This window comes from Saccostrea echinata, unplaced genomic scaffold (genome assembly GCF_033153115.1).
Source record: "Saccostrea echinata isolate AGI-Se365-2 ecotype Australia unplaced genomic scaffold, CSIRO_AGI_Sech_v1 ptg000009l, whole genome shotgun sequence".
NCBI lineage: Eukaryota > Metazoa > Mollusca > Bivalvia > Ostreida > Ostreidae > Saccostrea > Saccostrea echinata.
Window position 1 is genome coordinate 6,258,669 of NW_026889758.1, and position 24,100 is coordinate 6,282,768.

The 24,100-nt window shown below is 33.8% G+C and overlaps 1 protein-coding gene across 1 annotated transcript; it reads left to right on the forward strand.

Annotated features, from left to right (window-relative positions):
• Positions 1 to 1,035: 1,035 nt before the first annotated feature.
• On the forward strand, positions 1,036 to 2,310 carry LOC133183219 (neuropeptide-like protein 31). The gene is made up of 3 exons (XM_061318166.1): positions 1,036 to 1,087; positions 1,781 to 2,126; positions 2,233 to 2,310. The coding sequence occupies exons 2-3, from the start codon at positions 1,782 to 1,784 to the stop codon at positions 2,242 to 2,244; spliced, it is 357 nt and encodes a 118-aa protein (XP_061174150.1). The 5' UTR covers positions 1,036 to 1,087; position 1,781; the 3' UTR covers positions 2,245 to 2,310.
• Positions 2,311 to 24,100: the final 21,790 nt, after the last annotated feature.

The window sequence follows — 24,100 nt, forward strand, 5'->3', positions numbered from 1 at the left end:
TCAGAAATGCTAGAAACTAGTTTTCACAACAAAATATTTTATACCAGTATTTACATCTTTCGGGTATAAAAAATACCTCCCACATTTAATTTATTGGCAATAAAATAATATTTTTAAAAAACGCTCTCTCATCTGTTTTGTAAAAAATTGGCCTGCGAGCCAGACAAAATAATTTTTTTTTATTAGATGTTTAAGTACAAGGATTGGATTTCTACAAAATTAACTCTTGTTTTGATACTTCTAATAATGTTTTACTACGATATTAAATGATCCTTTGACGCATTCAATGTAAGTCATGTGACAGAGACTAAGTCTTTTTTATCCCTTTAATTCTACGAATACTTTCGGTTGATATTTTCTGAGAGAGGTGACAACATGCAATAGTTCATTGAAAGTTTTATTAATAAAGGATTCCTGGGGAAAAAAATATCTTGATTAAAATAAAGTATGCAACTCTTGAAATTTCATGCAGTGACTAATTCTCTGGGGAAAAGATTAGTCATTGTAAAATGGAGGCAAAATGGATGACACAGAAAAAAAAATCTACTTTTAATAATAATAATAATAATAATAATAATAATAATAATAATAATAATAATAATAATAATAATAATAACAACAACAATAATTAAGTAATCGAGAAAGAGTTCCATAGTGACATTGTGTAAATTTGTTTGTCTAACTAATAAATGATACAAGCAAAAATTTTGTTGCAATTGAATTAAAGTTGAAGTAAAAAAAAAAAAAACTAGTAAAGAATCATTTGTTGTGGTATCTTTAATTTTCTTAAAGTGTTCATTAATATTTTATAGCTGACAGCAGTAGGGCATAACCGGATATATATTCAGATGAATTCAGTTGAATAATGCGGACTTTGGTATTAACCATCATTTATAAACCAAGAGACGGAAATATCATTGAACTATCAACCAAAAGGTATCTGTACAATTAATTTTCTTGATAAATTTCTTGCTTGACTATTTCAGATGTAGATGTACCATTTAAAGGTTTTTGCAGTATGATATAAATAGGAGAGTTTCATCAGTTTTCCTCACAACCTTTACTGAAGCCCTTAATATCAACCAAGGTAAGAACTTTTCTCGAATCATTACTTTGATGTAAGGATAATATTTCTCCAATTATGACGGACAAAATTATAATTTGGTAGCATGAAGAAGATTATTTGGCAAATATAGAAATCAGTAAATATATGTAGTTAAACTTGCAGAGTTTTAGGAAATTCCAAAGTTTGTAAGCATATCGAAAATGATTTCATTATCAAACTTTGTAAAAAAAATAATAATAATAATAAATCAGTGACATTTGTTATTTGTGCAATTAAAGTTGATTAAAGTTTGAACACAATCATTATATAGAACATTCTGGAATTTCCGTACTTTCACAAAGAAAATTTACATGCATTTAACATCTTTGCCTCTTTTTCACAATTGTACATTAAAAATGAAAATTCAAAAAGTTGAAAATTCTGAAAGTATTCTCAACTGTTGAAACGTTTTTGTGTATGTTTGTAAACAATACTATCGTCCACTTTCGGAAAAGAACTTTAGATCACTTTCAATTTCCAAGCTGAAGTTGACTCTGATCCCTAAAGAAGAAATGTATATTTATTTTTTTATTTATTCAGATCACTTTCAATTTCCAAGCTAAAGGTGACTCTGATCCCTGGACAAGAAATTTTTATTTTTTTATTTTTTTCTCTCTAATACCATGGATTTGTATTTTTTTCCAATTAAAATTAAATATTTTTTTCTTTTCACAGAATGTTTAAGCTGCTGTGCTTCCTAGTCCTGCTCTTTGTAGCCCTTAGTGATGCGAGCGGATACGGTGGAGGAGTTGTTATCCTTGGTGGTAAAGGATATGGAGGATATGGAGGCATTGGAAGCATAGGATATGGTGGATATGGAGGATATGGTGGATATGGAGGATATGGTGGATATGGAGGATATGGTGGATATGGAGGATATGGAGGATATGGTGGATATGGAGGATATGGCGGATATGGGGGAAAAGGATTTGGAGGAGGATGGGGTGGAATTGGAGGATTTGGAGGTTGGGGAGGAAAAGGAGGATATGGAGGATACGGAGGCTATGGAGGTTATGGAAAGGTAATTTTGTATTATAATTTGGAAAATGTCTATATTATGGAAAATTATTTTCAACTTTCCTTTATCATTTTTCAAATTTGAACAAAAGTTTTTCTTTTCTTTTCAGGACTACTATTAAAAATGGATGGATGTTTTCACATTGGCTTTGGTACATTTTGTTAATAAAATAATTTATGTATAACAACTAGAATTCTGTTCAATATAGGTTGGATTAAAAAAAAATGACCTGACATATATTTATTGGCCTGCACTAAAAATACAGGCAATGGTAATAAACTTCTATGTCTTAGCATATGTCCTTTGATATTGTCTAAATGCCTGGCAAGATTTATATCTCAAGACACAAAAATGTTATGCTCAATAATGGTGCTAAAAATGTCAGAAGTGAAACAGCTTTTTGTGCATTTTTGAAAATTCTGTATTTTTGAAGATCCGTGAAAAAATAATACTAGTTGAAGTATATATAATATGGAGATAACGAACAGTATTCAAGCTCAAAGTCCATTAAGACAATACAAATCGGGAGCAGAGCAAACACGGAACTCCAAAGACAGAGATGGAACAGGTGCCATGGAGAAGTGACCATCCCCTGCTGACCGGTCACACTCGCCGTGTGCTCCTTGTTCAGTTTGTAAATAATGCCCTTGTAATTAGTATGAAGAACATCACTCAGCATTTGACTTAATGATAAATTGTATTTGCTGACAAGGTCATTGTATCGACCATGAAACTTGCGAAATGAAGACTACAAACAAGACTGTTGATATCCTTGTTACAGCAACTTGTTTGTCAATAGTTTGACTCGTTTAAGAAATTGCTCGTAAGTAGAACATGCATTTGCGAATAGCGAATAAACCCGGAAACAAAAACACCATATGATGTGATTAGGGTATATTCCTACATCAGTAAGAGAAGTTGAGGATTGAAGAACTGAAGTCATCACGTTTATCATAAAGCTATGTTGTTAGGTTACCATTAAAGTCTTTTTTCTAGTAAAATATCCAAATATGAAACAGATGTGTCAGACTCTGTGGTATCTTTTATTTCAAACTCACCGGGATATATCGAGTCGACATATGAATGGAAGTAACTATTGTTAATTGATAATATGTCGTCGATATATCTAAATGTCAAGTTGAAGACCACAGCAAGTGTTTTCTTCTTCTCGTGCAGAAGTCTTTCAATCAATTCTGCTTCATATGAATACAAAATAGGTCTTCTAACAAGGGGACACAATTGGTACCCATGGGAATTCCAACAGATTGTTGAACGACCTGGCCTTGAGACCATAAACTGAGAACAGACTTAAATCAAAATTTTGATTTTTAATATCTTGAGTTTTATCAAACATATGTACTTAAAAATTGACTGGTTTGTCAAGTATTCTAATTTAAACATATGATGAAAATTTTTATTTCGTTATGAAAATTATTTCAAAAGTTATATTTGTCGATGCATATTCGCAAGAAATAAAAGATGTGGACATGAAATATGGTGGAAAACAAGACTGGACCTTTTTGTGATTAAGAATATTACCTATATTAACTGCGTCAATTCCTTTGTTGGTGTATTGAAGTTTAAGGAACAAACGGGTTGTTTGAGCGGTATATTCTTCCGCAAAACGTGGTGGTTTAAAGAGCCTATGATTTGCACTATCCATTTTCACAGATCTGAGCCTGTATTCTGGTGTCGAAGAATCCAAATATGATCTTTCATAGACTATTCGAAGGTCAGAGTAAAGTTTGGTGCGAATGTGATGAAGGCCAATCTGTTTATTTACATCTTGTTTAATAGATTTATAGGTGTATTGTAAGATCGATGTTCATAACTACGCTAACGTCTCTGTGTACTATTAAAAGTCCCATCACATTCACATTGCTACACTGTGGGCTTGAGAGATTCCTAAAACTATCGACAGGAAATTAAGACATTCCTAATAATATTCAAAGCATTGAGCTTTAAATGTATACTGTAGCAACTTTTGTTTGACCAAGTTGTGGTCATGGCTGATGCTGAAAAAATGTTATACAATGTCAGGGGTTAGAAAGAAAAATATAGTGATTCCAAAAAACAATAACTTAAAAATTTTTATGACAATTCTGTCAGAAAAGAATTTTCAACGTGAAAAACAATAACTGACATACCAATTTAAAATTTAAAAATGTTATATAAATCACAAGCAGTATTAAAAAGTTTTAATATTGTAATCCGATTACTGAGATTTTTTTTTCAAGTTTGGATATATATATGACATTAACATAAGAACTTCAATTTACAGATTTCAGGTGGAGATAACGAATAGTATTCAAGCTCAAAAGTCCATTAAACAATACAAATTTTAAATAAATTACCTCGTTTTAGAAATTTTTCATACGTAGAGCATGCTCTTGCGTATCGAATCAACTGAGAGATATACACCCGGCCCCGTATGCAGGTGATGAATGTGTATTGCTGCATAAGTAATGGGAGTTGACGATTGAAAAGTTAAAGTCATCACGTTTATCATAAAGCTTTGTTTTTAGATTACCATTAGTCTTTTTCTAGTAAAATATCCAAATATGAAACAGATGTATCAGACTCTGTGGTATCTTTTAATTCAAGCTCACCGGGATATATCGTGTCGACATATGAATGGAAATAACTATTGTTAATTGACAATACGTCGTCAATATATCTAAATGTCGAGTTGAAGGCCACAGCAAGTGTTTTCTTCTTTTCACGTATGAGATTTTGAACAATATCTGCTTCATAGTAATACAGAAATAGGTCTGCTAATAAAGGGGTGCAATTGGTACCCATGGGAACTCCAATAGATCGTTGGAAGACCTGGTCTGCAAAAACCACATATATATTGTCAATCAGAAACTCGTGCATCTTTTTTATGTCAACTTCAGAGTACTTGTGTGTACAATCAGAGTGTTTTTTAACCAAAAAAATTTGCAAATGACGGTAAGGAAGTTTACTAGTTCCATTTTTATTGAAAAGCAGCTGTCACTGATATAAAAAAAAAAGCCTGGACTATCGTGGGGATTGGTTGTATATAAAGTTGAAAAGGTGTGAGTTTTTGTGTTGTTGATTTTGGGAAAAAAAATTGTTTACCGGGTATATGTTAAAGCGACAGTACGGCTGCAAAATGTGTGCTATTTCATCCAAATTTACCCAATATGTCATTAAGAAATAAGGTATAAAGTTGATGTAAGCAGTTTGAGAAACAGAAATATTCTCTACTCAAACAAAATTAACGTAATTAGAATCTGCCGGAAAATCAAGGGTCGTACGAACTGGAGCAATCTTAGATCTGTTTATTTGTACCACGTGAATTCTAAAACGGCACGTTCCTACACTGTAGAGTTTACAGTTATAATGAATATTAGGTGAAAGCAATTTTCAAAAACACAAATTATCATAACTTTCTGATAAAATAATCTAAAATAATAATCGTAAAGATTTTAGTCTGCATTCAGGCGAATTTAACAGAATTAAAAGTACAAATGTTTACGTTTTGTGTATTGGGGTCCGAGAAAGGGAAAACCAACTAATCATACGTTATCGTGGCAAATGTCAAACAAAATATTTTTCTGCACAGTTAAAATAAATTAGCATTTCAAATGGCAACAATGTTTAGAAGTCAAAGATGTATTTTTAATGTCGAGTTTACACTATTTTTTCTTTGAAAGCGACGGAAAAATGAGAAATGATAACAAGTATCAACAAACCTGTCGAATAGAACCTTCGAGAGCCCTGCGTGAGTGTCGCCGAGTTCCCGTTTCTTCCTTATCCAGCGATTTTATTAATCCCCAAGCTAAATTTTAGTCATAAAAGTTGCTTTTTCAAGTTCTATTTTCAGTTTCTTTTTCTTTTTGGTCGACTTTGTCAATGTAGCAGGCCTACCGGGATTCCCTCTCTAACCATGCTGTTTTGTTTATGAAAACTACGCATGCGTGCATAGCTTGGAATGTGAAACCCCGAACACGTTGCGATGTATATATTTACGTCCCATAAATAACTATTAATTTTAATGAAATAATCACAATTATTAAATTGTAAAAGTTGTAATTTTCTGAAAGTTTATACATTTATGAGTAGTAAAAAAATTCCAAATCTTGTCGGAAAATTTTATCTAGTCAGTTTTTTGATGAGATGCGCCGTACTGTCACTTTAAAGCACGACAATTCATTTAAGAATGACATAGTGTCTAATAATTTTATTCCTATTTTGTACATATATTAACAATGCCTATGAGAATTTGACGTAATCAAATGAATAAGTGATCACGTGTCAATCTCATCTTTAAATCAATGATTTTATTCAACAAATATGTTTGGTTCTATTTTCCATGAATGAAAAGACGTGTAAGTTGTTTATTAAAATGTTAATTTGATATATACTCTGTGGCAGCAGAATATATTGTTAAGGATAAAGTATACAACCCTTGATACTATTATTATTCTCTTGGCAAACTATAAGTCATAGTTAAGTGAAGAAAAGACTACACAGAAAAAAAGGTACTGTATGAACAAAAAAGACCAAGAAAGCCAAATAATAGTAATCATCATATAATGACTGATGATGACTGAGAAATTGAGCAATCGTTCTGAAATGTTAAATCTTTTCTAAAATCTGGTAAGGGAGACGATAACGAACAGTGATTGTTCAAACTAGTTAATACCATCCAAAAAAAAAAAAATGTTTTTTTCGTGGTTGAAAATAAACAAGGAAAATAAATTGTTTTTGTGAAATGTCTCTTTTTTTTAATTTGTTCAGTAAGGTATGAACCGTCACGGTAGCTCAATCAGTAGAGCGGTCGCTCCGTGATCGTAAGGTCGTGTTTTCGAATCAAGGCCGCGACTGACCTAAGTCGATAAAAAATAGGAAGCAACTGTTCGCCAAGCGCTCGGCACGTTGAAGTGAAAGTTGCGGGTGTTTCGGATGAGACCTCAAAACGAGACCACATGTCACGGTAGGAATTGGCACGATAAAGAACCCTCACTGCTCAATAGCCCTGATCATGAGTGCCGAGTAAAAGTCTAAATTTGAAGTCTTTCACCGGTATATGGTGACATCACTATATGAATGAAAAATTCTCGAACAGGACGCACTATAATATACAATCAATCAATCAATCATTAAGGTATGTCAATCCTGACACTGATTACATCAAGTATTTTTTTAGAAGTATATTTCATATATCTACTGATACAGCGTAACTATAAATCAGAAAGAAAATTTGAGTCAGTGTGCATACTATTGTGTAACGGTGCAATAAACTTGACATTTTTACTCTCAGATTGGAACTTTTATATGTATTATTTTAACTTCAAGCATTTTTTGATAAGATGTAATCATGGCAAGAAATATAATCTTACTGCTGCTGATCGGTTAAAGAATTGTGCCATCGGGACCAGTGATGTAAAGAATGATTGCACTTTAGAGTGTCATTTGGAGCCTTTTCGGCCACCCATTTTAAGCCTTAAATTAGACTATATTGCTGAAGTAATCTATGATTATTGTGCATACATATGCTTTTGATATTTATACTTCGAATATTTTGCTAAACATATTGCTATAATTCCACACAACGTCATTGAAAAGAACATGTATAAGTCCTAAATTCCGGAAATTTGAACTGGACCACTTTCGAATTTAAGGTACCCGCAAATGGGCGGAGATATTTAAATCGCATGGAAGTGGAATGTAATCATTTGCACATTACTTCCAGATTGATTCTACAGTATGAATTTAAATGGAGGAAAGAAAGATTGTGTAGTTTCATGATTCACACAAATAATAAATGATTCATGGCCATACATATTGATCATTTTCACGATTCGTATCCATATGTTTGATGCCTAGCACCGAATTAGATCAATCTTAAGTTTTCGTATATGATTTAAAAATGCCCTCTCTTTTTTCTTTAGCTTTATCATTTTTCGTTTTATATGCTGAATGCTTTTCAATTTAAAGAATGAATGTATGTTTTAAGAAAGATTCACATGTACATGACTTCGATGTCACACTACATTTAATCGTAATTCACTGTACATGTAGTACGTACTAGAGTAATACAAACGTGTAGTGAAACAAATTATACATGTATGTAGTACTCACGGTGATACATATTTTATTATATGCATGTATAGATAAATAACATTCGGAAATGAAATAAAAAATTATAACTTAAAATTTGAGTCGCTAGGTTAACATGAAAACTCCAAGAAATACAAACTATCTGTAATTTAAATTAACATTTTATTGACGGAACAAGTATATTTCAGATTAAAAAACATGGTCAACGAAAATTCTACAACGTTACTACATCGATAATCACTCACTTATGTCTTCAATATCTCTTTCATTTCGGCAATCCAAATATGGTCAGGTATGATACTAGTGTTTAGGCATGTGTCTGTAGATGCCTGCAGACCATGATACAGAGGCGACATGAGCTAACACAGCTACATACTAATCGTGCACTTGATTTACACTGAAAATACCAGACTTTCCTTCAAAATACCAAACGAAAAACACGATTTAGTGAAAGAAGACAAGGTAAACTTTAAGACCCTAATAAAATTTTCGCAAAATTCTTCATTATTTTGAAGTTGTTCTGGCCGGTACAAACGGTGAGCTTTGTAGTTACTGTATAATACAAGTATTATATTTGTATTATAATACTTTCTGTACACACGTTTATACGTTTTATTAGATTGTTAATAGACTTTAGGGATTTCTACGTGTTTCCCTCGCAATATCTCTCTCTCTCTCTCTCTCTCTCTCTCTCTCTCTCTCTCTCAATAGTGGAAAACGAGGTTCTGTTAGCAGTATCTGTTATCGTATTATGCATTGCATTAAAACTGAAAAAAAATCATCGTAATGGACACTCGTATATGTACTTGGTGCACAAAATGCATCGCTAGATGAGGTGCAAAGAGAAGACCCCAGTAGTTATAAAAACTTCTTTAGAATAGATAACGCTGCATTTGAGCAACTTTAACAATCACATGTAGTTACTCCTTTTGATCATCTTCCCATAAAACAACGAGTTTTTCGATATTTTTACTGCTAAAGTCGACCATTATTTACCACGTGCTTTTTTTGTTATATGATAAAAATAGGATGACCACAATGAGAGTACTTTTGATTGGTTTAAAAATGAAAGGTAAGTTAAGACTTGTATTAAGAAATAGAGCATTCCCCTATTCTTAATACAGTTTTATAAGATTCGAAAAATCTTAGGATTCACCGTATTAAAAGTCTATACATAGTCAGATTTTGTACTTAAATACATATCCGTGTTTACAGCCCTGAAGTCCATTGATAGACACAATGAAAGCATATGGAACAGTGGAATGTCACGTGAGTAAAGTGATTATAATATCAAACAGGTCAAAATAGGTTGACACTCGGTGACCTGTTAATTTAGTAGCTAAACCGACCGTAGTTTGGAGAATTTTTTAAAAAATTACATATGAGCCGCAAATTGTCCAACATTGCCCTTTGGATATGTATAAGTTTAAATCAAAATACACATTCTGTGCAAATGAGAAGAATGGACAAGTTGCGGCTCGATGTAAACAATGTCGTTGAAAACTGGTATGCAAATGAATAACAATAGAAATGTGACAAAACTGCTAGACCCCTGTCGCAAAAACCAGTGTCGCCAATATTTGGCATTATTTAATATTTTTATGTGATATAATATATCAAACCCTGCTCTTAAGATATTGTTTAGTAATTCTGATTCAAAAAGTTTATAAATTTCGGAAATTTATTATTGGCAAAGCACCGGGATCCAACTCTCATAGCTTGAGTGCACTGATCCTTTGAGTTTGATTTTGGGTCAAATTTTGCCTATAGCTTTAGAGGATGTATTCGCCATTTGAAAAGAATTGACCTTTAGGAGAGAACAATTTCCCGGAAAAAGTCACTTTAAAAATCAACGTTCATCAATTGTTTACTACCATATATATGTCAAAATTTTTCAAATTTGTGTTTTTAACCTAAAATTTATTATTTACAACTTAAAAATTAATCTCCAAAGTTGGTAAAAACAATATTTTGTCCGTTAAGGCCCAGAGTTTTTGCTTGAATTTCTGCCTAGAAGAGTTTCAGGGCAGGGCTACCCTTAAATAAAATTATGATATCTTGAAAGGTTGTGATGAAAGGAATAACTTAAGATAGGACTTTTTAGGGGCACCCCTGCCCTAGGATCGAAATTTCACAAGAAAAATAAGAAAACCTGTTTTTAAAAATCTAGTTCGCATTTATACATTCTATTTTTAAAGACAGAATAGCTAGTTTTGTGAAACCGCTGAATATATACACCGAAGATACATTTTTAGAGTGACGGTTTGAATTCTGGTGCCACACATTTATACACCTTTAAATTCTTGTCTTTTTAAAGACTATTTTAATTTTTTGTAGGGTCTTGTGTAATTTATTTCAATGATCTATCTTTAATGTTCATTCTTGATATAAAAGACACTACAGAAAAAGTTAATCGTAAATTCCACTGTAACACAGTCAAGCGGAACTATACCTCAGTATAGCGCACCTTCTTCGAGGACAAGAATTATTCTCTCTGTGTTACCTGCGATGACCTATAGGTCCAATGCTGTTTTTATAAAGAAGTGTCCCTTTGCTAGATTTTAACTTGTGAACTAAGTACTTAGAGCAAAGTTCTAATTATTGAAAAATATGAGTTGATGATCAAAAAAAAAAAATTATTCTAAAAAATATATAATAATAAGGATTTCTTAGAAATTGAACCAATTCCGTAAAAATCCTGGGGCCCGTTTCATCAAAGGTCGTACGCCCAGTCGTAGCGCAACGCCGGCGTAAAGTCGGGACTGGCATTGTAGCAACCTCTAATGATAAAACGCCGCTTAATGATACAAATATCATTAAGCGTTGCAATTGCAACGCTTAATGCCATAAATTATTGCATTAATAGCTGACATTCTCAACCGCTAATGCTAAATCGCCGCTTAATGATAGAATTATATCATTAAGCGTCACAAATGCAGAGCAACACTGACGCTTAATGAAACAAGCAAATATCGACATAATCGACGACTAATGATACACACTAGTGTATCATTAAGCGTTGCAGTTGCAACCTTAAATAATATAAAATTTAGAAATGGTTTGCAATATCTAAGAGAAACACACATCCACCTTTCCTGAACAATGAGATATCACTTGCCAAAACATTTATACATGCCCTTGTGCTATATAAATGGTAATTATTGGAGTTTTACTATGTTTTCTAGCTAGTCAAGGGAACTTCTTTAAGCTCCGGATGTTTAAAAGACAGACAGTCAGATAGCTGAGAGAAAGAGATACAGACAAAGAGATCAATAAAATGATATTCAAATCCTTTTGAAAGAACCAATTTTTTTTTTTTACTGAAAATACGGAAACAAATTCCTTTTAAATTGATACAACGATTTGAATAGTTATGTTATCAAATCTCATAAAGCCTGGGCCGAGGAGCTTCTTGTTGAAATATGATCATGTACCAATCGTATTTTTATCCCTTTTGATGTTTGAAAATAATACATGTGCCTTATTACTGGTCGGATATAGAGTTTTGGACTAAAATTTACCCCCCCCCCCATAGACGATTTATAGTCGAGTACAAACGGTACTTATAGGAATACTTGTGACTGATTTTTAACAAATATTTGCAAAGTCTAGTTTTTAGCCCATGAAACCATTAAATTGTCAGGCATAATACATCTTATTGTTTTAGAACACTTTAAATTGTCAGAACTCGGTGGTTTATTTTGGAATTCGTTGAACTTATTGTTGAACTACTTATGACGTCATTGTGAATCACGTCGATGATTATTTAACAATGAACTTGTGGTCATGTGGGAAACCTGTTTGTGTACAGTGTTAAAACGTAACAATGAGATAATGTTGTGCTTTTTTCTGGGACTGAAAATAATGGATCCGAAGCGAAATTAATAATCCTAATCCTATAAAATAAATGTATTCTTTGTCCATTTCATACTTCGTGTGTGTGGTACGCATTGTAATCTTTTATTGTGTGTCATACCAATCCATCCTTATGCTAACTGTTACATGTTACTTTTAAATGTTTCATCATCATCAGTGGTGGATCTAAGAATGGACTAATAAATAATAAAGATGATTATAAAGATTTCAGTTTGCTTTACTTTAAGTCTTGGTTACAACTATTAAGAGATTTACATGATTTATAGCCAGTGTTTGCAGGCTGGGTGAAAATATTTCTTTTAGTCATAAATCAATGACATCAACAGAGTTAAAATGGTCGGTTTTTAAACCAGATATCTTCTAGTTCAGACCAATTATTATCAGTCGCCCGAAGACATATCCATGCGTGATGCCAATCCGAGGAAGCAATTATTCTCTTGATCTCTAAAACCAGTCCACTAGACGAACCCGCAAGTCTCATAAGTCTTCTAACACTTATGGTTGATGGTATATTTGTTAAAAGACCTGGTGAAATATATACTCTTGGGCCTGGTTTAGCATCAATGATTGAACGAAACAATCCATTAACGTTCCTGATACGAAACCTAGAATTGGGATCCATTTCCAAAGCGAATTGGAATATTTTACTCCAAATTTCCCGAGGTAGGCACAATGACTTATCTCTTTCAGGACTATTGCAATAAGGAGGCGTGTTTTTTTCAACTTCTTGACAGGACTGCTACAGTTGTTCTCATTTAGCTTGTCATCAGGATTACACATGTAGTACAGGTGGGGGGTGTTTTGTCGCCAAGATTGTCGAGTAGACCGCCGCTGTTTAGAGGTAAGTCTTCTGCTAGCACGTCGACAGGAATGTTACAGTTGGGATGCTTGTGTTCTTGCAACTCATCCACAGGACTGCTACAGTTGGTAAGTTTGTCTTCGTCCAAATTGTCGAATTGAATACTACAGGTTGGAGACATATCCTCGTCGAATTCGTCGATAGATATTCTACAGTTAAAAACCGTGTCTTCTTCCAACACGTCCACAGGAATTCTACTGTGTAATGGTGTATCTTCTTGCAACTCATAAACAGGATTGTTACGGATTGGAGGCGAATTTTCCTCCAAGTTGTTGACAGGTGAAAAGTCTCGAGATGCCTCATCAAAAGATTCAATATTTTGCAAAATATAAGAGAATGTGTCATGATGTACCCTAATGCTTACGTAATGCTCCCCCGTCCCTCGGGGAAATATTCCAGCCAGAGCAATGTTAGGTTTGAATCATATTTTCCGTCATTGGATATTATTCTACAATGACTCAAACCGTCTGATGAAACAACTAAGAACTGTAAATTGAGCTCTCGAGCCAATGCTTGCAAAATTAGGTTATCTCCATACTCCCCATCGTTTGACATATTTCTAATATATTCTGAAAAGCTATGGCAAACGTAAGATTTATAGAATTCTTCGTTTTCTTTAAATGATTCACAGCCTGTTTTCTAATGATAGAAGCTGTGGTGTGAATGCCAGTCATGGATAACTGGTGAACAACTGCTTCAAACTGGCAGTTACCATCACCAGGAGGGTCAAACAAAACGTTGATAAACTTATTTTTAATCAAATCAAGAGCTTTCAGTCTGTCTCTATGTGACAAAGGAATGAGATATTTCTTCTTGTGTTTCTTGTATTCATTTCACAGGTACTTGTGGACAGGACCCCCCCCCCAATACACCCGCTGGGTCAAAAAATATTTTTATATCTTTTTCTCATAAATTATTCTTCTAGTACACATTTACAATGTATTCCGTGAGAAAAATTAATATTTTTTACTACCGCATTAATTTAACGGATATCCACCTTTCCGCAGACACAATTTAATGAAAATTCCATGTCCACGCAGAAGGGGAAGACGGTCGAGGTGGGGACACTGGGGGTGGTTTACATGTCAAGATTATAATGTTTAAGCGATTTTTAAAACGCTATTTGGTATCAGTGATAACATCCTTTAAAGGGAATATTGACGACTACCTTCACTCATTTGAAAATTAAGCAGAATTAAGCAGAATTCTAATGAATCAAATTCGACTTCTTTATCACAATTTTCCCGAACTTTTTCGTACACCTCTGGCTTTTCCCTCGATTCTATAGCACTCGGAACTCGAGATTTCCACGCTAGGTGTCGTTTTTGCATCACTTCCGTAATTTCTACTTTGACATTTCCAAATCTTCTAGCATTTTTCACGTTTGACGATGAATACTCGAATTATTATGGAAGGCCAGGATAACTAAATAGCACGATTAAAGACAAAAATATCTACCGAAACAAGATATGATGACACATTTTGGTGACATGTATTAGGTAAATGATATTTCGGGCCTAATATCCAAGAGGGGTCCAATGTAAACAAATGGAAGTGACTTACCTTTCCTATTTTATAATACCACGGGTATGATTTTTTAGTAAAACGTTAATTCTGCGTTATTTTTTGGATTTTTCTCACGGAATACATTGTAAATGTGTACTAGAAGAATAATTTATGAAAAAAAGATATAAAAATATTTTTTGACCCAGCGGTATATTCGAGGGGGGGGGGGAGGGGGGGGGTCCTGTCCACAAGTACCTGTGATTCATTTGCCTTAATGTTTCCTGTTGCAACGTCTCACTTGTGATATTCTCTACACCAATCCATTCTTTTTCAACGGATTTACATTTTGGTTCACAAAACTTAACGGGATATCAATGAGTTTTAAATCTTCTGTCCAATATTCTAACAGGTAAAATATTTCTGCGTCTTGGTATTCTGGATTTGAATGTGGGAAAACATCTCATTCCTTTGTCACATAGAGACAGACTGAAAGTTTTTGATTTGATTAAAAATAAGTTTGTCAACGTTTTGTTTGACCCTCCTGGTGATGTTAACTGCCAGTTTGAAGCAGTTGTTCACCAGTTATCCATGACTGGCATTCACACCACAGCTTCTATCATTAGAAAACAGGCTGTGAATCATTTAAAGAAAACGAAGAATTCTATAAATCTTACGTTTGCCATAGCTTTTCAGAATATATTAGAAATATGTCAAACGATGGGGAGTATGGAGATAACCTAACTTTGCAAGCATTGGCTCGAGAGCTCAATTTACAGTTCTTAATTGTTTCATCAGACGGTATGAGTCATTGTAGAATAATATCCAATGACGGAAAATATGATTCAAACCTAACATTGCTCTGTCTGGGATATTTCCCCAGGGACGGGGGGAGCATTACGTAAGCATTAGGGTACATCATGACACATTCTCTTATATTTTGCAAAATATTGATACTTTTGAAGAAACATCTCGAGACTTTTCACCTGTCAACAACTTGGAGGAAGATTCGCCTCCAATCCGTAACAGTCCTGTTTAGGAGTTGCAAGAAGACACACCATTACACAGTAGAATTCCTGTGGACGTGTTGGAAGAAGACATGGTTTTTAACTGTAGAATATCTATCGACGAATTCGACGAGGATATGTCTCCAACCTGTAGTATTCAATTCGACAATTTGGACGAAGACAAACTTACCAACTGTAGCAGTCCTGTGGATGAGTTGCAAGAACACAAGCATCCCAACTGTAACATTCCTGTCGACGTGTTAGCAGATGACTTACCTCTAAACATCGGCGGTCTAGTCCACAATCTTGGCGACAAAACACCTCCCACCTGTACTAATCCTGATGACAAGCTAAACGAGGATCCGCTTAACAACTGTAGCAGTCCTGTCAAGAAGTTGAAAAAAAAAACACGCCTCCTTATTAGTCCCCTACCGGTGAAACCGGAGGGGACTATAGGTTTCCTCTGAGTCTGTCCGTCCGTCTGTCTGTCCGTCTGTCTGTCTGTCTGTCCGTCTGTCTGTCTGTCTGTCTGTCCCTCTGTCTGTCTGTCAGTCTGTCCCACTTGGTTTTCCGCACTTTTTTCTTAAACGCTTGCAGATATTGAGCTGATTTTTGGTATGTGAATGTATCTTGAGGAGTTACAGATCAAGTTTGCATTTCGTTCCGCTTCATTGATTTTTGACGGAATTACGGCCTTTTCAATTTTTAAGGGTTTTCCGCAATTTTCTTCTAAACGCTTGTAGATATTGAGCTGATTTTTGGTATGTGGCTTTACCTTGATTAGTTATAAATCAAGTTTGCATTTTGTCCCGCTTCATTCATTTTTGACGGAATTATGGCATTTTCAATTCTTAGCGGGAACCAGATTACACTTGCCGGTAGGGGACTAGTATTGCTAATGCAATACTCTCAGAATGCTTGTTGCAATAGTCCTGAAAGAGATAAGTCATTGTGCCTACCTCGGGAAAATTGGAGTAAAATATTCCAATTCGTTTTGGAAATGGATCCCAATTCTAGGTTTCGTATCAGGAACGTTAATGGATTGTTTCGTTCAATCATTGATGTTAAACCAGGCCCAAGAGTATATATTTCACCAAGTCTTTTAACAAATATACCATCAACCATAAGTGTTAGAAGACTCATGAGACTTGCGGGTTCGTCTAGTGGACTGGTTTTAGAGATCAAGAGAATAATTGCTTCCTCGGATTGGCATCACGCATGGATATGTCTTCGGGCGACTGATAATAATTGGTCTGAACTAGAAGATATCTGGTTTAAAAACCGACCATTTTAACTCTGTTGATGTCATTGATTTATGACTAAAAGAAATATTTTCACCCAGCCTGCAAACACTGGCTATAAATCATGTAAATCTCTTAATAGTTGTAACCAAGACTTAAAGTAAAGCAAACTGAAATCTTTATAATCATCTTTATTATTTATTAGTCCATTCTTAGATCCACCACTGATGATGATGAAACATTTAAAAGTAACATGTAACAGTTAGCATAAGGATGGATTGGTATGACACACAATAAAAGATTACAATGCGTACCACACACACGAAGTATGAAATGGACAAAGAATACATTTATTTTATAGGATTAGGATTATTAATTTCGCTTCGGATCCATTATTTTCAGTCCCAGAAAAAAGCACAACATTATCTCATTGTTACGTTTTAACACTGTACACAAACAGGTTTCCCACATGACCACAAGTTCATTGTTAAATAATCATCGACGTGATTCACAATGACGTCATAAGTAGTTCAACAATAAGTTCAACAAATTCCAAAATAAACCACCGAGTTCTGACAATTTAAAGTGTTCTAAAACAGTAAGATGTATTATGCCTGACAATTTAATGGTTTCATGGGCTAAAAACTAGACTTTGCAAATATTTGTTAAAAATCAGTCACAAGTATTCCTATAAGTACCGTTTGTACTCGACTATAAATCGTCTATGGGGGGTAAATTTTAGTCCAAAACTCTGTATCCGACCAGTAATAAGGCACATGTATTATTTTCAAACATCAAAAGGGATAAAAAATACGATTGGTACATGATCATATTTCAACAAGAAGCTCCTCGGCCCAGGCTTTATGAGATTTGATAACATAACTATTCAAATCGTTGTATCAATTTAAAAGGAATTTGTTTCCGTATTTTCAGTAAAAAAAAAAATTGGTTCTTTCAAAAGGATTTGAATATCATTTTATTGATCTCTTTGTCTGTATCTCTTTCTCTCAGCTATCTGACTGTCTGTCTTTTAAACATCCGGAGCTTAAAGAAGTTCCCTTGACTAGCTAGAAAACATAGTAAAACTCCAATAATTACCATTTATATAGCACAAGGGCATGTATAAATGTTTTGGCAAGTGATATCTCATTGTTCAGGAAAGGTGGATGTGTGTTTCTCTTAGATATTGCAAACCATTTCTAAATTTTATATCATTTAAGGTTGCAACTGCAACGCTTAATGATACACTAGTGTGTATCATTAGTCGTCGATTATGTCGATATTTGCTTGTTTCATTAAGGGTCAGTGTTGCTCTGCATTTGTGACGCTTAATGATATAATTCTATCATTAAGCGGCGATTTAGCATTAGCGGTTGAGAATGTCAGCTATTAATGCAATAATTTATGGCATTAAGCGTTGCAATTGCAACGCTTAATGATATTTGAATCATTAAGCGGCGTTTTATCATTAGAGGTTGCTACATGGCATAAAGATTTGCGTTTCTTTAAATAGCGTAACTTTACACCGGACTAAAGTTAGGCCAAAATTTTACGGCTACTCATGGGTAGGCGTAAGTTCGGACGTTAACATAAAATAAAGCGACTTTACTGATTTGAAAACGATTTAGCAATTCTTTAAGGAGAATGACGGTTCTAAGAAGTCTTTTTAATACAAATGACGCATAATTTAATATCACAAACTATGAAGATTTCGGGGAGCGGAAGTGGGGGAGGGGGTACACCCACTCGCGGAGGTAGTTGATATCCAGTATTTACATAATTACTTTAATAATTTTCTTAGTAAAAGACAGGGATTCATTTTAACACTGTCTCTTAAGTTTTGACAACCCTGCATTTATACACATTTGATTGTTGTATTTTGAGTATGAGGATGTATTGTAAATCCACTACACGGTATACATTGGTGTCATTCAGTGAAAAGAAACCAAAAAATGTATATTTTGAAAAAAGGCTATTTTTCCCAACATATATTTTTTTAGTTGGAAAAAAATAATTTTACCACAAAAGCAGTTATCTTCTATAATAGCTTTGCATGGTTAATATCTAAAATTAAAAAAGAAAACAATTTATTAGCTTATCTTAAAACCAAGTAGGCTTTTTAAAAAAAATTATCGTGCTCGAAAGCTCCATGTCTTATTTACTCCACGTTTACACGCGTGGATTAAGAGGGGGTTCAGGGAGGGTCCAGTCCTCTTCGCGGCAATTTGTGGAGTTATTTATATATGTACAAATCTAAGGTAATGTAAGTGTGAAATGAAATGACCTTGGACCACTGTAGTTAGTACGTTGGTAGGAAGACCAGGCATATTTATGAAGTTAAGGAATTGAAGGGAGCCCCCACCCCCCCACCCCCACCCCCCCCCACCCCCCACGAATAAGATTTTCGGGTTTGGGAAAGAAAATTACGATATTTAGCTTGTCAAAGAGTTTCTCAGATGGAATTTTTGTTTACTGATTACTGTGCCCCTCCCCCCTCTCCTTCGACAAAAAAAAAATGACGGACCCGGCCGCACCTGCGTCCAGAAAAAGTTGTTAACGTTCAAAAGACGAAAAAGATTCCAGTGGCTTGAAAGTCAATTTTTCCTGATATTGAATACAAATTAGAGAGGATTTTACCTAAGGGACTATAGGGGTCAACAAAGTCACTCGGTAGATTCTGAGAATCGGCTATCAGAGAAACTTGACTCGGAAATGACTGTTATTTTACAATTATTACTCCCATGTATGACAATATATTCATGTTGAAACAATGAATGATAAATTTCTGAAAATTTCAAAATGAATATCCATGGTTTTTGCCTTTCTTTATCGGGAAAAATAAATGAATCCGCATTTTAAAAAAGAAATACTTCAATTTTTAGGAACAAACGGAATGGTGTACAAGGTAATGTCATAGAAGAAATAAAAAAAAGTCTTTATTTTTTCCTGATGATGCATATTTGTATTTTTATGCCCAGTTACATATATTTACAGGTATATACAATTGTAACGGAATCTCTCTCTCTCTCTCTCTCTCTCTCTCTCTCTCTACCTGTATCAAAATCGAGGGGTGAGCCGGGGAGGGGGGATGCAAATATTCCAAAATAAATATTAATACATTTACAAGAACATTTATTTCGTTTCTTAAACCTTTAATTTTGGAGTTTAATCATACATGGTATGTTGTAAGTAGTTAATATTTTATAATAAGTAGATTTTTAAAAATGCATGTTTTCTATAAGGTCCCTAAAAGTTCATGTAATTTTTCATTTAAGCTAATGTACATGTGACCGTATTGTGTACAATGTATGTAGAACAACACTGTATGTTTAATTGTAGACAATGCGTACGTTTATGTTTTTGCGCATGTGCAATGCAGCGTTGTCAAGAACTTAGTCCTGAGACTAAGCGTATTGTTTACGACTAGACTTACGCCACTTCGTGAAACGCAAATTACACCCGACTAAATTTTGGCGTAAGCCCCGGAAGTACACCCAAGTTAGGTCTTAAATTTACGACTTTTGATGAAACGGGCCCCTGAGTATCAGATTTCCTTTAGAGACACAAACGCTTACCATTACACTACACAGCTCATAACAGGCCGTGGCATTTAAATCATGTTTGTGATGTGAACCTTATATTACTGGAGTTCATACATTTCTCGGAAAGACACGAATTTCGTGTCGTAAAAGTGTATTTTTTTAAAGTCAAGTGGGTCTTTGCTCCATGTTTTTGTTATAAAAAAATATATGTATATTTTCAAAAAAAAAAATACTTTCATATAAATGGGACAGAGACCCACTTAAATAAAAAAAGTGTTATGATATGAAGAAATTATCATTTTTGTCCTCTTTGGTGTGTGCATGCTATTTCAAATACGAATAAATTTAATATTTGTGAGATTGTTTCAAAGTTTGAAAACTTTATATATAGTATACATTAATGTTAACTGAAATTTGAAAGAAAACTGTATTTAATTGTGATTTAATACTTCACTTTCTTGTTTATCGCACCATAGGCATTTTTCTTGCCTTGTTCGTCCAGAAAAGGTCAAAGTTCTAACGTATTGAATAAAATGAATCTGTGAACCCTCCTAACATCCTATCACAACAAGAAATAGTCCTTCATAAATTTTATTTCTAGCCGATTTTGTGACCAGTTTTATTATTGAATGGTGTACAGTTCGTATTGCTAAATTCAAGTATAGTATAGAGTTTAATTGTAATTGACAATGTCTTGATATAAGAGGTTCGGACACAACTTTTCTCAAAAGTTAACATTTTGTAATTGACGACTGCAGGATGTAACGATATATATATTCCGATGGCAGAACTATGCAGACATTTGGTTTTTACTATCATTTATAATGAAGAGGCGGAAATATCATTAGAAAATCAACCTTAGGGTATCGGTACAATTAATTTTCTTGATAAATACCATGCTGGACTATTTGAGATGTTGACCTACCATTTAAAGTTTTTTTTTTTCCAATAGTGGTATAAATAGGAGAGTGTTATAGGGTTTTCCTCACTTAGAACCTTCTCTGAGTCCCTTCATATCTACCAAGGTAAGAACTTTTTCTTAAACCTAAACATAAGGTTTCTTTCTCTAGTCACTGTTTCAGTTTGTTTTCTTTTTATTGTGGCTATCACCTGTTACATTGGGATTTGGCTACGTTCTTAATTGTAATAGAAACATATAGAGGGTTTAAATAATTTTTGAATTTGAATGTATTTGGCCTTGATATATGTCGCAAAACAACTCGAAGAAATTTAGAACTTTATGAGGGGAGGAAAATTATATTTAACTGCCTATTAATTTTCATATTCTCCTCGGCATTTTTCTTTTTTAGTCATTTGACATTTTTTTTACTTAATCAAATTGGAGAAAATCCTATATCTTGCACGCGTTATGGAACCTTATTAAAAAAATATCAGAAAGATAACTGATTACTCTACACAAATAAAAAGAAAATTAGCAAATAGAAACTAGCTTTTGTGTGACTTTTAAAATTAGCATATAGAAACTAGCTTTTGTGTGACTTTTAAAATTAGCATATAGAAACTAGCTTTTGTGTGACTTTTAAAATTAGCATATAGAAACTAGCTTTTGTGTGACTTTTAAAATTCTGAAGAAATTTTGTAAGAAAGCTTCTATTACCTTCCTTTCAAAACGATTTTATTATCAGAATATTTTTAAAATCAGTTATAATTGTTATTTTAAATTAAAATTCAATTATTATATAGAATATTTTGGAATATCTGTACTAAATTACATGTATATATAACTTTATGAAAGGTGACGATAACAAACATTGACCAATCTCATAAATCTAGTAAGAATACGAATCGTGAATAGAGCATAAACAAGGATCTCTGAAAAATACTAGAGGTGGGCTCAGTTGCCAAGGAAGAGTTAGGCATCCACCGTTGACCGGTCGATAAAAACCTGCCTTGTTCCGTCTGTATTAATCAGATAAACGGAGTTATCTGTATTCAAAATGGTATAAAAACAATGGCCTAACAATTAGTGAAAATATATGTCAGTCAAAATAGGACCCAACGATGGGTTCTCATTTATAATAAACGTCCTTATAACGACCAAACAATATGAGAAATGATTATTTAATGAACAAGAATAGCCGAAAAACCTGTAACACCAACTTTTTTGCCAATAGCCTGCCTCTGTTTTAAAAATTTATCGTACTCATGACTTTGACTATAGAATCAGATTGGAGAGATAAATACGCATTTATTTTATGGTGACACAACTAAATGAAAATTTTTGTGAAATTTTTTGAAAAAATATTCACGTCCTCTTTTTATTTCCATAAACAATATATTTTCTGGAAAGACATTGAACTTCATACCACTTCCAAACTAAATTTTCATCTAAGCAACAAATATTTACTTATTTTTTTATTCAATTTGAATAACATTGCTTTGTATTTTTCCTACTTAAAAATCTTTTTCTTTTCACAGAATGTTTAAGCTGCTGTGCTTCCTAGTTCTGCTCTTTGTAGCCCTTAGTGATGCGAGCGGATACGGCGGAGGCGTTGTTGTCCTTGGGGGTAAGGGATATGGAGGCTATGGAGGCTATGGAGGATATGGAGGCTATGGAGGATATGGTGGATATGGAGGATATGGAGGATATGGTGGATATGGAGGATATGGTGGATACGGAGGAAAAGGATGGGGAGGAGGATGGGGTGGAATTGGAGGAGGAATTGGAGGTTGGGGAGGAAAAGGAGGATATGGAGGATACGGAGGCTACTATTAAAAGTGGATGGATGTTTTCACATTGGCTTTGTTACATTTTGTTGATAAAATAAAAGATGTATAGCAACTAGAATGCAAGTCAATACCTTACTGGACTTTATTGTACAAAGGTTTTAGATTTCACATAATGTATAAGATACGTTGTTTGAAAAAAAAAAATATAAAAATTATTGGAAATATATTGCCAAGAAATCTTGATACCTACAGACCCCAACAGAATTAGAAACATATGACATTTTTAGGCTGGTTAAATACACTATTCATTATCAAATGTGCATTTATATTAATTTATATTGTGAAATGGGAGATTTTCTCTTATCGACGCTGTGAAGAATACAATTGTTTGTGTTAAGTTAATACCAGAGATGCTACAAATATAGGATCTCCCATGATTTGTAGTTGGATATGATTTTTATCCAACGAGTTGTGTGTTTTTTATCCCCGAGCCTTGGCGAGGGGATAAAAACACACAGCGAGTTGGATAAAAGTCATATCCAACTACAAATCATGGGAGATTCTTTTTATCCCATGTTTAATACTTCACAACCAATGTTTTACACTGTTTTATACAAGACTCCACTTTATTTTACTTCATCACTCTAACGCAAAAGCCATTGTGACGTCACAACTGCACTTAAGTGTGGAATATGAAAAAATTATCCAATGAGTCATATCCACGGGATAAAGGGGTAAACATGGGATAAAAATGTATATGAACTTATTACAAGCAAGACACCATAGGAGATTTACAAAGCATATAATGTTGAAAAGATTTAGCATTTTAATATACAATTCTTTTATGTCATTAAGTGGAAATATAGCAAGGCTCATGAATATAGGAACTACACATATCATATAATGGTTGTCATAGCTAATGTTTTTCGAGATAATTAAGGCTGAAAGAATGATCATTTTGATACAAACCTATGAACTAACAGCAATTTGAGTAGGAACATTTGCTTTGGAAGCGTACTGCTGCCCAATAGGATAGGAAAATGATAATATTTGAAAGGTGCGCGGCGCCAAATCTGCACAAATTTGAATGATCCGAATAGAAAAAAAAGATTGAGCTACAAACTTATAAAATTCTCAGTAAATGACACGTCAGATACTGCTACGTATG